Consider the following 16,187-nt stretch of genomic DNA (forward strand, 5'->3'; position numbering starts at 1 on the left):
TTCTTGTCAACTCTACTCCTCACGGTCTATTACCTTTGGTAACTGCAACATTCAGTGACTACCAATCTGACACACTCCTTACAGATGCCTTAATTTTCATCTCCCATCTTACCAGGATTCCCTCCCTCACACTGATATGGGCAAACCTTGAACCTCATTATTAGAAAACATCAAACATCTCTGGCACTGAAGATCTTTTCCTTCTACATTTCCTACTTTGTTACACTTTAACAAATCTGCTCTTTTCTCTCTCTGGATCTTCAGGTCTACTGATCCCTAATATGTACCTAAAACTTTTCCTGGGACCTTATGATTCACATGCCTACTTATTAAACAGCCATGATCAACCATTTCATCAGTGATACTAATGATCTTAGAATTCATGAAGGCAGTTTTTGAAAGTTAATCTGCAGCATTTGCGCATCAGTACTTCTTTGATAAAAAAAAAGCTTATTCTAAAAAAAAAAAAGAAAAAAAAGAAAAAAAGGAATTCTCCCCCATACTCAAAAAGGCAAATTCTACCAGTGGGTTTTCCTTATTTTGAACATTCTTCTCTGAGATTGCCAAGTATCCCTTGGAAAAAGTATAAATTCTGCTGACTGCCTCCACTATACACAATTTGTGCCAACTCACCTAAATTATGCCCTCACAATTATAGGTGATTTGTTTATTTCCAGATAGTTGACCCCAGCACAGGAGACTGACCAAACTTTTCCCTTATATTAGTTTCCTATTGTTGCTGAACAAATTACCACTAATTCAGTAGCTTATATATCCTCTTATAGCTCTAGAGTGCAGAAGACTAAAATCAGATTCACTGGGCTAAAGTCAAGATGTCTGCAGGGCTGGTTCCTTTTGGAAGCTCTGAGGGGGAATCCACTTCCTGGCCTTCTTCAGCTTCCAGTGGCCACATGTATTCCTTGGCTGTAGTCCTCCTCCATCTTCAAAGTATACCATTCCAATTTCTGCCTCTGTCATCACATCCCTTTCTCCTCCGACTCTGTCTTGTGACCCTTTCTTTCGGAAGAACCCTGTGATTCAACTGGGCCCACCAGGATAGCCTAGGACAATTTCCTCATCTCAAAATCCTCAATCTAATAACATCTGCAAAGTTCCTTTGGCCGTATAAGGTAACAATCCTTACGTTCCAGACATTAGTTATGGACCTATCTCAGGAACCATTGTTCAGTCTACCACATTCCTCAACACCTCATATGCTTCTGTCACCCTCAACTGCTGGCCTCACCTTCTATTTTACTGAGAAGACAAGAGCATCAGAAGAGAGTTCCTCCTTCAGTTTCTCCCCACAAAGTTATTACTACATTCCACCCTTACCACTTTATCATCCTTGATGACTTTCCAAATACCTCAAAGAAGCACTGACCCTCTTCCCTGAGTTAATTTAACTCTCCCCATGATTTTGAATTTATACTCTCTAAACTTTAAGACTAACTTGCAATACTACTGTCTGTATCTTTGCTGTTGTGACAATCACTAGTAACAGAAAAATTCAAGTAAAAACATAAAAACATCTTTGAAATTTACCATGTTTTATGTAGAAAATTCCTCTATTAACTTTCTCTTAACCTATATATCATAATAGGAAATGCTCTCCTATTTCCTTTGACATTAATTCTAATTACTCAAAAGAAGCCTATAAAATACCATCCATATTTAATTTCCTCTTCATATTGTATTCATTTTTATAATTTAAGGGGGAAAAATGAATGGAACATTAATATATACTTATGGATTATACAATTAAAGCTATTACCCTGTTTCCCCGAAAATAAGACCTAGCCAAACAATCAGCTTTAATGCATCTTTTGGAGCAAAAATTAACATAAGACCCAGTCTTATATTACGTTATACCCGGTATTACATTATATTATACCTGGTATTATATTATATTATACCCAGTCTGATAGTAAAATAAGACCAGGTCTTATATTAATTTTTGCCCCAAAAGACGCATTAGAGCTGAATGTCCGGCTAGGGCTTATTTTCGGGGAAACATGGTATGTAACCTATAACAAACTTTACTAATTGGGGGAAATTTTGAGTATTTTATAATCTTTTAAACAATTAAAACTGAAAATAAAGCTTATACTGAGCACCTCCAAACCAACCTTAAAATTTCAACATGTTAATCATTCTTTAAAAAAAGAATGAATTAAAAATAAATTAAGTAAAGCTGAAATTACAAACTCTATTGTGTTCAGGGGCCAAACAGGTAATGCAAATGTCAAACATTAGGAAGAGGTGGAGTGGCAGAAACTAGAGGTCACATGTTCCATCTAGATACATGAACACTTTTTTTTTTTTTGAAACACTGAACCTGCCAAACAACCAAGTTATGTGGGACAAATTTTGACCAATGGTTGCCTTCATGTAACCTGTGAACACATTTCATTTTCAAGAGTTAGTGTGTCCCTAGTGTCTACACACTGAGGTTCATGTGTGACATTTTTGACACAGACAATTCCTTGTTAAGAGTAAAAGTCAACTAGTTGAGTAGGTGGTATGTGGGTTGACAATGAAGCATCTCTCCTCTCTCTCTCAGACGGAGATCTAGAGTTCGTATTCATAAAAAGAAGAAATCTGTTTAGTTGCCATGAACTGGTACACCTCAGGTATATGTCCTATCTAGCAGGTAATGTGACCTGAAAAAGTCTGGAATGAGGGTAGAGATATTCATAATAATAATAATAATAATAATAATAATAACGTAGATGTCGACAGGAAAAACTTTTGATTTTTAGAAAATCATTTATTCTGACTGACATATTTATTGGTTACATGGGTGTATATACCTGTCAAAATAATTTTATATATTTTTTTGCTCCAAAAGACGCACGTTTCAGTGTATATAAATTTTACCTTAATTTTTAAAAACACTCATTTATTTAAGCCCAGAATACTGTAAATAAAAAGAAAAAATAAAAGAGAATGGAGGATATGAAAATGAAAGAATTCTATTTTGTGGAATATGAGGGTATCTCATCAACACTTTAATTTCTGAATCTAAAAGAACATATTTTAACAAGCACTACGAAAAAAATCACAATTTGTTAAAAAAGAATCTGTATATTAGTTCACTGGAAATATATTTAAGTGCGCAGTTTGTGCAAGGAGCTCTGTGAGGTGCTGGAGACACAGTATTTTGACAGAGGTATCAGCCCCTCCTCAGAAAGTCCAATCTAGTCAGGAAACGAGGCACTAAACTGTTTTTCATGAATGTGATAAATGCTGCAAAGCTACAGTATTGGGTACACAATAAAAGCAAGTGCGGCCAGTGGGCAGAACATTCACAGCGTGAATCAGGGAAAGCTTACCAGAAATTTAAGCTAAGACTTAAAAGGTGAGTGGGAGCAAATCACATAAAGAGGAAACATTCTAGAAACATTTCCAGACAGCAGGCATGTGTGAAGATTCCAAGATGGCAGAGAAAGATTTCAGCAGGGAAGTAACATAGTAACTCTGGGAGCAATATGGAAAGGAAAATAGAGAGGAGCACAGGGAATGTTGTAACACTAGTTACTGAATGCTCGAAGAGAGAAATGAAGGTGCTTTGGTCTTGGTTAATAGATGTAAAACAGAGAGAAATTGCAGATTCTAGAAATACATGATGTAGAGAGAGAAACTGACAAGACTAAGTCCCAGGTTTCCGGCATGAACAAATGAAATGACACTGATTATAAGCTCATTTGGAGACGCCAAGTTGGAAGAACTTCTCAGACAATGAAGGGAGCCATCAACTAGACAAATAACTAGATGAGCCTAAACCTCAGAGAATGAGGTTAGTGACGTAATTTGGGAATCATCTGCACAGAGGCACCAAATGAAGCTATGGTAGTAAATGAAGTGTACCCGGAGAAGGAAATCTAGGACTAAGCCCGAAGAACATTTCCAGTCAAGGGTCAGAGAAGGAAGAATCAGAAAGGTAGGAGGCATACCAAGAGTGCTTTGTCACAGAAATTAAGGACCCAACATGTCAGAAGAAAAGACTAGTCTACTGTGCCAAATGCTGCTGAAAAAAAGTAAAGGCGCATGAGAATTAGCAGTGATCTTTGCTTGAGATGTGTAGATATGGTGATCATAATAAAAGCAAGACAGAACAGAATAGTTAAGACAGAAGCTTAACTGGAACACATTATTCAAGGTGAATGAAAGATGAGAAAAGATAGATAACAAGTGTCAACATTTCTTATGAGACATTTAGCTGTGAACGGAAATGCAGCATGGGTCCAACAGAAAAAGTGGAATTTTATTTTGAGGATGTGAGTGGCCCAAACATGTATAAAGCTGATGAGTAGCACACAGTAAAAAGGCAGAACCTGCAAATACTCCAGGTTTTTGCCAAGGTAGAAAGGGATGTGATCCTTAGCACAGATGGAGAACTGACCTTTGACAGAAGAGATAGCACCCTCCATTAAAACAGGAAAGAAAAACACCAAAGGGGAGAAAACATAGGTAAACTTATAGATTCAGTGGCAAGATGTGAACATAGTTTCTACCTGATGCTTTTTCTTTTCTTTCAGAGATAGCACACAAAATCATTTATTAAAAGACCAGCAAGAGAACTGGAAGTTTGAAGAGAAAAAAATATTTCCAAGTGGTGGAATGAGCTGAATAGAGAAAGAGGGAGACTGCTAGGCAGTGTGGAGGTTTGTGACACTGGACAAATAGTGGCACTAATCTACCTCGCGTGGGGCTTCCTCCGGCAGAGGCCCAGGAAAGGTTCAAGTTGATAGGCTGATCCAGGGTTGTGGGAGTAGCAGGTGGGTTTGATGAAAGGATGAAAGGACAAGCAGACCAGTTAATTTTACTAAGCACACTACTGTGGTCCAGGGCCCTATAAGTGCTTTACGTGAATGGCTCCTTTAAGCCCCACGGCTACCATACCTAGTTGGCACATTATTTTCATTTTATAAATGAGGAAGCTGAGGAATGAACTTGACTATGGTCACGTAACAGCCAGGATCCCAGGTTTGAGATTTCATTTGAGAACAACAAAAAAAAGGAACTGAAATAAAACAAAGTTTAAAAATAATATAAGAGTGGGTATGTATAATTTTAAAATACTTCTTTCATAAGTAGAGCAATGGATCATAAAATTACAAGTGGTTTTCTACCTTAGTGTTAGTGCTAGAATTGAAAGACTCATCAATTCCAGAGAAGAGCGGTAAGCTAACTTATTTTACATTTTTATCTCAGACATTTTGTGTGCACATGCTACCTCATTTGCCTCAAAATATTAAGAAAAGATGAATCTATATCCTGAAGAGGAAACGTGAGGCTCAGAAAGCCTACATAATTTGTTATACCTTTATCAACCCCTTGATAAATGAAGCAGGCTCTTCGTGGCCCCCTTGCCATTAAGCCCTACAAAACCAACGGTAATAGGCCTGACTGAATCCACTCAGCACAACAAAAAGCTTCACAGCTGTTTGCTCTCATTGAAAATTCTTTCCACACCTTACTCTATCAAGTGAAAGAAACTAGGACAAGCTCTCACCACTATATTACAACTAAAAATCAAAACTAAAGAAACTGAAAATTAAAATTTGAAAAGCAGCGAGTGAAAGCTTACAAGAAAACTATTATGTCCAATTCCCAAACATAAACGCTGAAGTAACAAGTTACTAGATTTGATAATTTTGCAGTGACAGAATAATTAAGCTTAATGAATTTAGTTTCATTCTACAATCATACTCAAGCTAAAAAAACTGATAGTTTAATCTTCTTGAAAGTAATCAAACATCTTAGTTCAAGTCAATGTTTTCCAAATTTTCATGCTGAACAAGGTAATTTTCTTGACTGATAAAAAACACAGTAATAATAGGTGAAAAATGGAATATATACCTGAAGAATATACATACTGCAAGGATTTACTATTAGGAGAGATAGATGGCAGCTATTAGAATGTAATTATTACAAAAATATTTCTAAAATGACATCCTGTCACTGAAGATATAGGGACATTAGGTTTTAAAAACTTGTAACAGAATATTCAGCTTTCATCTATCATGCTGTCACTCAACCACCTTACTCAAGAGGAGATGTTAATAAAGCTTTTTATTATTTTCCATTTTGAAGCTCAAGTACTAGATATTGAGAAAAAAATGAAATCTTTCCCTTTCAGTCTTCCACTCTAATGGAAGTATATGAAACATAAGACTTCACTTATATAAGGTGGCCATCGCAAAAGAAATAGTTTATTAAAAAAAGCACCTTCCACACTGACTTTGACTATCCAACAAATGGAACAGAAAAAAGACATTTTGCTTCGAAATGCCTAACTTCTTAAAGGAAAAACAACCATAAAAAGCTCTACTTACCATATACATGAGTATGTCTCTAATCATCACCATAGCTGTTTGATGATCGTTCCAAGCTTGATTTAGCGTTTGAAGAAAGTTGTTATTCAATGAATTAAGTACATCTTCTCGTACCTATTAACAGAAGAGTTCATTACAGTTTGTTTATACATACACACGCTCGTATGTATACATGCACATATGTGTTCAATAAAATAATGAAGTAGACTCTTCAATTTTAAATTAAAAAAATACATTACACGCCAGTAGAAATACTTTAAGCTATAATATAGTCTACGTACGATGACTAACAAATGTGTTTTGTAGTCCAGACCTGTCCCTCGACCTCCAGAATCAGAAAGCAACCTTCTGGGCACTGAACATCACAGTCAGAATAAAATCCTAAATACTTGTAAGGAACTGCAGGGCCCTACAGTACTGGCCCCAGGCTATTGTTCCAACTACACCCCCCATCCCCAATCTTTAAAGAACGGTAAGACCACTGATTCTGGGGTCAAACTACCTGGGCTTGAATCCCACCTCCCTGACTAGCTGTGTGACTTTGGGTAAATTAATCTTTATGCTTCAGTTTCCTCATGTGGGAAATAGAGTCCACTTCATAGGATTGTTGTCAGGATTGAATTAACACTTGTGACACACTTAGAACAGTGCCTGGCACTCCGTAAACACTCAGTGAGCAAAAACTATTAATTTAGGACACTCTAGCTAAAATGGAGCTGCACACAGCAAATGTGCTGTCATTTCTTCTGCCTTGATTCAGAGCTCACTCCCTCACTTCTTACTACTTGTTTCACTCCCACAAGAGCTTTGCCCTGACCACCCTACCTCAAACAACCTCTATCTTTACTCCTTCACCCTGTACTTTATTGTTCCTCCCAGTACTCATCACTGCCTATTATATTACTATTTATTTGTTTCTCCCACTAAAATGTAAGCTCCTCAGCAGCAGGGCTTCTGTCTTTTCCATGTGTACCTCCCACACCTAGAACAGACCCTTTATTTCATTCCCCCCGCCCCTCCAATACCATGATCAACTTCCAACATGGTAAGCTCTTTCAGGCTATCTGCCTTTGCACATAAAGTTCCCTGAGTCTGAAATGCCTTCCTAATGCAATCCTGGTAAGATTATGAAGACTTCAAAAGTTCTTTAACATAGTCCACAAACATACTGCCACCTTCTCCAGTAAGGTTACTGACTACTACTACTTCCTGCTATGCTATCAGTCCAATGGAAATATTATTTGACTAAGGAACAGAATCTAGACTGGTTCCAGCTTTACCATGAAGTAGTAGTGTGTTTATCCCCTAAGTTCTTATAACACTTTGGGACTATATTGCCAACCTTTCCAGTTATTCAAATCCAACCAATCCTCTGTGGTCTAGCTCAACTCTCAAGAACTCCAGCCTAACCAGACACCTTTCTCTCCAAACATCCTTTACCATAGATAATCTGCACTAGTAAACTTTTTCAGGTTGGGGAGAATCTGAAGTCATGGTGTTTTTGAGAAACACATTATTTAATACACGTGTTGAGATAATATATCTATAAACCCGAATTCTAAACACATGTAAATAAAATGTCACTGCGTCTCTTAACTAGTATAAACAAGTGGTTGGAAGTGCCAAACACTGCTAGAAAATACACATAACAAACTATTCCCAACACATGGGAGAATAAATTCTAATTGAGAAAATTGTATCTAATTTATTTTTCTTATATATTAAGAGAAAAAGAGACCAAGAGATTTTAGTGATGGGACAATATATCTATTCTACTAAACATATAGTATGAAAACCACTAGCCTACATCACATAAATTAGACTTTACTATACATTTAATATTTTGTTCACAACTGAATTTTGTCTTAAACACAGATGTATTTTGAAGCTCTTGGACTTCAAAATACATCACTGAGAAATTATTCCGTAAATATGTTGACTATGTCAAAAGCGATAACATCCATGTCCATTAGTTAATAGTACTGTTAAACAAATACTATTATACAAAGTGAAAAATATATCACTTATTTCAACTCATTAAGCCTACCACTTGTCAGATGCAAATTCCTAAGGTAGCTAACACTAAAACAAAAACACAGCCAGTTGAAAATGTACCTATTTATAATTCTTCATCAAACTTCATATTCTTTCACGGAACCACTAAATTTTCAATGTCAATTAAATTAAAACCATGACAATACCTCAGAAACTACAGTACTACATAACAAAAATAAAATTATATATTCCAAACACCAGAATATCTAGCAATTACTTATTCTTAAGGACTTAAGTGAATGTCTGTATACCCTTTGTTATAAAATCAAGTTATGTGTTACCTGTATTAAAGTCACCTTGAATTTGGAACACAAAAATGTGCTTGGTATATTTGTTTGGATAAATGAAAAAGAGTCCAATTATATTTAAAAAGTTATAAAATAAGACGTTTTTCAAAATCACTAATTTATATACTTTAAAGTAAAACATATCAACAAGTACCAATGTAGTACCTGCCTTTCAACAAAATAAGAATGTGACCAACTAGCACGTCATAAATAATAAAACTATTTGCATCATACTTCCAAAAATTATCCTCACAAATTAGAGTGAATATTACTTAGAACAGTTATTAAGAGTTAATTGTTATATTTATTTCTGAATAATTACACATACACACATATACCTAAAAGATATAAAATAAATGTTCTTAAGATACACTTGCTGTAATCTCCTCTTAACTATTCAGATCATTCTATGCGCAAAAAAATTATTTATCTAATACTAGAAAATATCTTTCTACTCTGATAGATGAAAAGCAAATGGATATTTGGTCACATATATACAATAAAATGGTTAAGAATGAGATGAAAATTCAACTTTTATGAAAATTAAAACAGGCTTTTAAAAAGATAAGTTGGCATATAAACCAAAACACACATTAAGTGGAAAAAATTAACCTAATTTTACAAGTTAACAATAAATTGTGAAAAAGACAGAAAGTGAGGACAGTGTGTAGAAGTAACTTCGTTTCAGACTCTAACACAACCACCATTAGGTTTTGCACCAGCAAAGACAAATGGGAAGGAACCCTGCTATAGAGGTGGTACCAGAACCAGAGAGGCCTGTAGGTAAGTATGACTGGCATTGTTGCTTAAGAAAACCTACACGAGATTATCCAGATGAAGAGTTGGAATTTGAACAAGACAAGCACGAACAAGTAAGAAAGCCATGGAAGTTGAGTGTAAGACGGGATCAGCTGTAGAATGAGTAGTTGAAAACTGATGGCTGTGCATAGCACTTAATCTTGCAAAAGAAAAATCAATACACAGACAATAGTTTAAAACAGGAAATCAGAAACCCAGTGGAGAATTAGAATCATTTAAGAGCAACAGATTTTCATCAAGAGAATAAGAAGACAAGACACAGACTAGGAGAAAACATTTTCAAAAGACGTATCTGATAAGGGACTGTTCTACCTTGTTTCTCAGTCTACGGTAAAACTGATTTCATTGTATGTCATTTCACTTAAATTCACAGAATCTATCAATGATGTTAAGTGAGGACTTACTGTATACAGAGAATTCATATAACTCAACAAGAAAATGAACAACCCAATTTAAAAACCTGGCAAAAGACCTGGACATCTCACACAAAAAAAATCCAGATGGCAAATAAGCGTATGAAAAGATGTTCACCAACTGATCACTAAGGAATTGCAAATTAAAACAATGGAATACCACTACGTATCTATTAGAAGGGCCAAAACCCTAGACACTGACAACACAAAATGCTGGTAAGGGCGTAGCGCACCAGGAACTCTCACTCACTGCTGGTGGAAAGGCTAAAATAGAAGACATTCTGGAAGACAGTATGTCAGTTTCTCACAAAACTAGACATATGCTTACCATATGATCCAACAATTATGTTCCTTGGTAAAAATACCAAAGGAGTTAACAACTTATATCTACACAAAACCCCCACACAGATGTTTATCACAGCTTTTATAATTGCCAAAACTTGGAAGCAACCTTCAGTAGGTAAACAAATTAAATTGTGCTACATCCAGGCAGTAGAATATTATTTAACACTAAAAAGAAAATGAGCTATCAAGCCATGAAAAGACATGGAAGAACCTTAAGCGCGTAAGTACTAAGTAAAAGAAGACATTATGAAAAAGGCTACATACCGTATAATTCCAACTACCATACAGACATTCTGGAAAAGGCAAAACTAAGGAGACTAAAAAAACAACTGGTTGCCAGGGGTTAGGATTGAGGGAGAGATAACAGGCAGAGCACAGAGGGCAGTGAAACTATTCTGTTTGGTACTATAATGGAGGATACATTTCATTATTCATTTGTCAAAACTCAAGAGGGACCCTAATGTAAACTACAGACTGGGTGATACTGATACGTCAACGTGGGTTCATCCATTGTAACAAGTGTACCATTCTGGTGTGAGATGCTGAAAGCACAGGAAGCTATAACTGTCTGTGAAGGCAGAGAGTATATGGGAAAACTTCTGGTTAATTTTGCTGTGCATCTAAAACTTCTCTGAAAAATAAAGACTAATAAAAAAATTTTGGGCCCACCCAAGATCCAAAGAAAGGGAATCTCTGTTGCGTTTTTTTTTTTTTTTTTTTTTTTTTTGGTAAGAAAAGCTACCTAGCGATTCTGATACTGCCGCCAGAATTAAGAAACCACTGGCTTAAAAGAGCCACACCAACCATTTCTGTTCCTTCCATTCACAGAATTTCTTCAACATGAATATGTTCTTATATATTAATAATATTGATGCAATTATGAGTCCTGATTTTTGTAAGTCATCAACTAACACTGAACATTAACATTTACTTTAGGAGAAAAATATCTAGTTATAGTGTATCATTTCCAAAGCACTACAGTAATTCAATGAAAAAGGTATACGAAAATGAAACACAAGAAGAAAAATGTCATCTGAGATTTTAAGCAACCTCCAACATAACACCAAAAAAGCATGGTCTATAAAATTGTACTCCATCAAAATTAAAAACTTTTGTTCTGTAAATACCGTTAAAATACTAGAAAGAAACTATAGACTGGGAGAAGACATCAAATTATTTGTATCCAGAGTACATAAAAATAAAAGCCTCTTACAACTCAGTACGGAAAAACAAGTAATTCAATTAAGAAATGGGCGAAAGACTTGAACAGACACTAGACCAAAGAGGATATATATAAAAGCAATTCTGTACATGAAAAGATGTTCAGCAACATTAGCCATTAAGGAAATGCAAATTAAAACCAGGATGAGATACCACTACACACAGGTTAGAATGGCTAATAAAATGTACTGACAATACCAAGTGCTGGAGAAGATTCCCATCAACTAGAACTCTCCATACCGTGTTTCCCTGGAAATAAGACCTAGCTGGACAATCAGCTGTAATGAGTCTTTTGGAGCAAACATTAATATAAGACCTGATATTATATTATATAATATTATATTAGATCTGGTATTATATTATATATTATATTATAATTATATATTATACCCGGTCTTATAATAAAATAAGACCAGGTCTTATATTAATTTTTGCTCCAAAAGACTCATTAGAGTTGATTGTCTGGCTAGGTCTTATTTTCCGGGAAACATGGTACATGGCAAAAGAAGGGAATGCAAAACGGTACAGCCTCACAGGAAAACATTTTGGCAGTATCTTATGAAGTTAAATACACACTTACCATATGACCCAGCAATCCCACTCTTAGGTATATTTACCCTAGAGAAATGAAAACTTATATTCACACAAAAACCTGTACACGAAAGTTTGGAGCAGCTCTATTCATACAAGAAACTGTATACAACCCAAATGTCTTTCAACAAGTAAATTGGTAAATGGATATAAGCAAACTATGGTACATTCATACAATAAAATGTTACTAGCAACAAAAACGAACAAACTATTGATACATATAACAGCTTGGATCAATCTCAAAGTAATTATGGTGAATCAACAAAGAAGTTAGTCTCAAAAGGCTACAAACTATATGACTCCATTTATATCACATTCTTGAGAGAACAAAACTATAGTGACACAGATCAGTAGTTGCCAGGTATTAGGGATGGGGGAAGATGTGACTATAAAGGGAAAACGGAGTTTTCTAGGGTGAGGAAATGTTCTATTATATATTGATTATCGGTTATATATGTATCAGAATCTACACAAGATAAAATTCATAGAACTGTACATAAAAACAAAAGGTTAGTCTTACTGTATATTGATTTTTTAAATCTTGCAGCAATTATGATTCTTAAATTGGTTCCTGTTTTATTATCATACCATAAACAGAAGCTATGATACCACAGTTTTAACTCATAAAGGCCACTTGAATGCCAAACAATGAAGGAATTGTGAATTATTTTGAGTATATCAATCTTATGAATGACTGCAATAACTCAAATTGTCCTACTACATTCTTTGTTTCTGTGAATTTAACCTTTCCTTTTCTTTTTACTATATCCCTAGCAAAGATTAAAGTGGAATTAAGTCAAATGAAAACCTTTATTTTTTGACATTGCAATAAAACATGTTCACTGATAAATTAATGTCTAAGTTGCAAAAAACACATCCTCAAATCAGTCAAATTACTGGCCAAAGGAGGAAGAGGATGATAGAAAGGAGGAGGACAGGAAAGGCCAGCGAGCACAAGCTTGCCCTTCAGTTTTCATATCCAAGTATCTTCATGGATTGACAAGGAGGCTGACCCTGGGCCAGCAGCTCGTCTGGTGGGAGAGCTGAAGGGCATTAATAATCTGCACAGTTCCCCACACTCTAACACATCCACATACAACAATTTTTCATCATTAATTAACATTTTTTTACCCTCTAAATTTCAATGCCTGAAGCAAAATCCCAGGCAGCCAATCCTAATAGAATTTCTAGGTAACACAAAGACATTCATCAGCTAAAACTTATTATGTATAAAGATGTTAGTTCTCAAGTTCACTGAAACTAGAACTGAGCAATATAATTAATGATGATAGGGATTACTGAAAGTTAAGGACTCCCTTCTTAAGTCTCAAAACTCAGCACAATAATCATTATTTCTGAAGTATGGAAATTTGTGTTTAGCATTATTTTGCACTAAAATAGACATCATGTATTAAAAACAAAATGGGGCATAAATAACAGGAGCACATGCTAATTAAACAAAGAACATTAAAAAGTATCCTAAAGATACTGTGCTTTTAAGAGGTGTGACCTCCTAGAAATCTGTAGTAGTTTAACATTTATCCAGGAGCTAAAACAATCCAACTAGTATTTACAAACAACTGCCCAGGGCAGACAGCTGTAACTAGGACGATGACCAAGTTACTTAAACCATCTGGTCTGCAGCTCCTCTTACCTGTAATAGGACTGGGGTTGGTTAGATCAATGGCATTCACACCACGCTCCACTAAGATGCCTTAGTACCACTGCAGGGCGGGCTCCGTTTCCCCTGATGAAACATGATTTCTATTGGTTTTGTATGACTTAAAAGGGGTTTCCCATGGTTTTAAAATAACTGAGAGTCACTGGACGTCTGCTATGTATCTTTTTGGCTCTAAATTCTAAAACATATTGCTTGTTTCATCTGATGAAACCAGAGTATTTACATAAACATGCAACATTTACCCATGATTAAAAAGAGCATTTAAGTTCGCACTTATATCATTTGAATTTTTTCAGTCCCACATACGTGATTTGGGGGCTTGTCACTTTACAAATTTTACTCGTTACGTAAATCCTATTTTTCCAAGAAATGTCATTAAGGAATTATTCTTAAAGATCTCAAAAAATTTTCACTTCATCACACCAGAGTGATGTGGCATAAATCTATCAGAAAAAGTGGCTTAGTACAGAAGTGAAATCTCAATGGAAGCTAAGCCACAAAATATAACAGAAGACATTTCTTCTAATCCGACACAAACATTTCAAAAGAACTCCACAGCTCCTTGCTTTAGCCCTACAATTCCTGATTTAAAAGATTAAAGAAAGACAGTGCAATGTTTTGCTGTTTTTATATAACAGTCATATATAGTGAATAGTGGCAGCACAGGAGTATGGATGCTGAAAAGCCAATTTGCCTGATTCAAATCACAGATCCAACACTAAGTGGATGTGTAACCTTGAGTAACTTAATTTCTTTGTGCATCAGTTTTAATAAAATAATAATAGCAGCACTTACTTCAAGGACCTATTGTTTATATAAAATGAGCTGATATACACAAAATGCTTAGAACAGTGCCTAGCCCACATTAAATGACATTTAAGTATTTGCTACCATAACAACATTATTTGTGTTACATATTTATATTATTCACGTATGGATTTGAATCTTGCTCCTCAGTGTGTTCCACAGTAGTTTCAGGGTCAACATGGTCATCATCTGGGAGCTTGTTAGAAATGTACAATCTTAGGTCCTGTCTCAGATTTACTGAGTCAGAATCTGCATTTTAACAAGATTACCAGAAAATTCTTAAGGGCCTTAAATGTTGAGAAACAAGTGACATAAAACACATGCACACACATATCCACGTATTTCACATTGGATTTTTAAACTCCCAATTTTCACTTGATTCTTGCTTTCCTTTCCTCTATAAAACAGAAACTTCTCTGATGAGGCGGAAAGAGAGTTATTAACAGTGAGCCCAAGGGGATCACCCAGGCCTGCATCCCCTCCCCAGACTCAGCCTTTAGAGATAAATTTTTCTGTTGAAACATCCTTAGAAAAAGGAGGTAAGACCCCAACCAGAAATATCTAGTTTTTGACACCTGCGCAATCTGCTGGAGCCTGCCTTCAGCTTGAACTCCAGCCTCATTGTAATACAATTTGAATAAAATGAACATTATGGCTTGGCTACCCAGTGGGTTTTTCTGTATGCATTATGGGTAGGAGCATGTGTAGAAAGAAACTAGTTATACAGCCTGCATATGTCAATCAAATGACCTCAGTCTATAAGTCAGATGGATGTCACATCTGCTGTGAGAAAATTTACCCACCCTTTCCTACATAACAAAAAGCTAACCTGCAGTTGTCTACCCACCGGCAGCTTCTCTGCCAGCGCCTTTATTCTTGAATAAACTTTCTAACTTCTTATTCCTTCTGAGTCTGGTAAATTCTTTCACATTCTGTGAAGACCAGCGGTATCTAAAAGACAATACATTCTCTATAAATAAAAGGATGTATTTTACTCTGTATTTGGAGGAGCTTGTAATGCAGTCAATCTCTTATTATTTGTATATTCAATACAAGTTTGGTGAATAGATGCTGCTCTCATAATACATATAACAACCTTAGGATTTTTGTATTTCAAAGCAAGCTTCTATTAAGATTAGGAGAATTAATCTTAACTGCTATAGATATTTAAAACTTTCTAAGAATTTACTAATGACAAGTGATTCCTGAATGATATAAAATTCACTGCCCTCTTGATATTTGCTAGATTGACAAGATTGTTCTCATTATCTACACTAAACTTTTAGAATAAAGATGGCAATATTGATTAGAGGAATCATGACATTATCATTAATTAAGATAGCCACTGCAGGGAAAATTTTTTTCTTGATTGATGTTGGAAGATTCTTCTACTAGTAACTTCTAATGTATAGATAATCAGTAATATAAGTTTAAGCACTTCACAAAGAGCACACTACTTGCAATTACAAAATCAAATTCATTCCTAGGGGCAATATTCCCCACTCACTCTTTGCTTTAAGTGTCCAAAGTGAAGCTCTTAATTCAAAAGAATATATAAAATCTTTCCCCAATGAGAATTCAAATATTTAATGGTTACTTGCAACAAGCAAAGCAGGATGCTAGTCAC

General features: G+C 35.4%; 1 protein-coding gene across 2 annotated transcripts in view; it reads right to left on the reverse strand.

Moving 5' to 3' along the window:
* Positions 1-16,187, reverse strand: part of CUL3 (cullin 3) — a 91,791-nt gene that overhangs the window by 43,889 nt on the left and 31,715 nt on the right. For both annotated transcript variants that reach the window (XM_081051877.1, XM_081051878.1), the window contains one exon: positions 6,342-6,455. In XM_081051877.1, the coding sequence (XP_080908003.1) occupies positions 6,342-6,455 (114 nt within the window). The remainder of the gene's footprint in view (positions 1-6,341; positions 6,456-16,187) is intronic.

This window comes from Rhinolophus hipposideros, assembly GCF_964194185.1.
Source record: "Rhinolophus hipposideros genome assembly, chromosome: 6".
NCBI lineage: Eukaryota > Metazoa > Chordata > Mammalia > Chiroptera > Rhinolophidae > Rhinolophus > Rhinolophus hipposideros.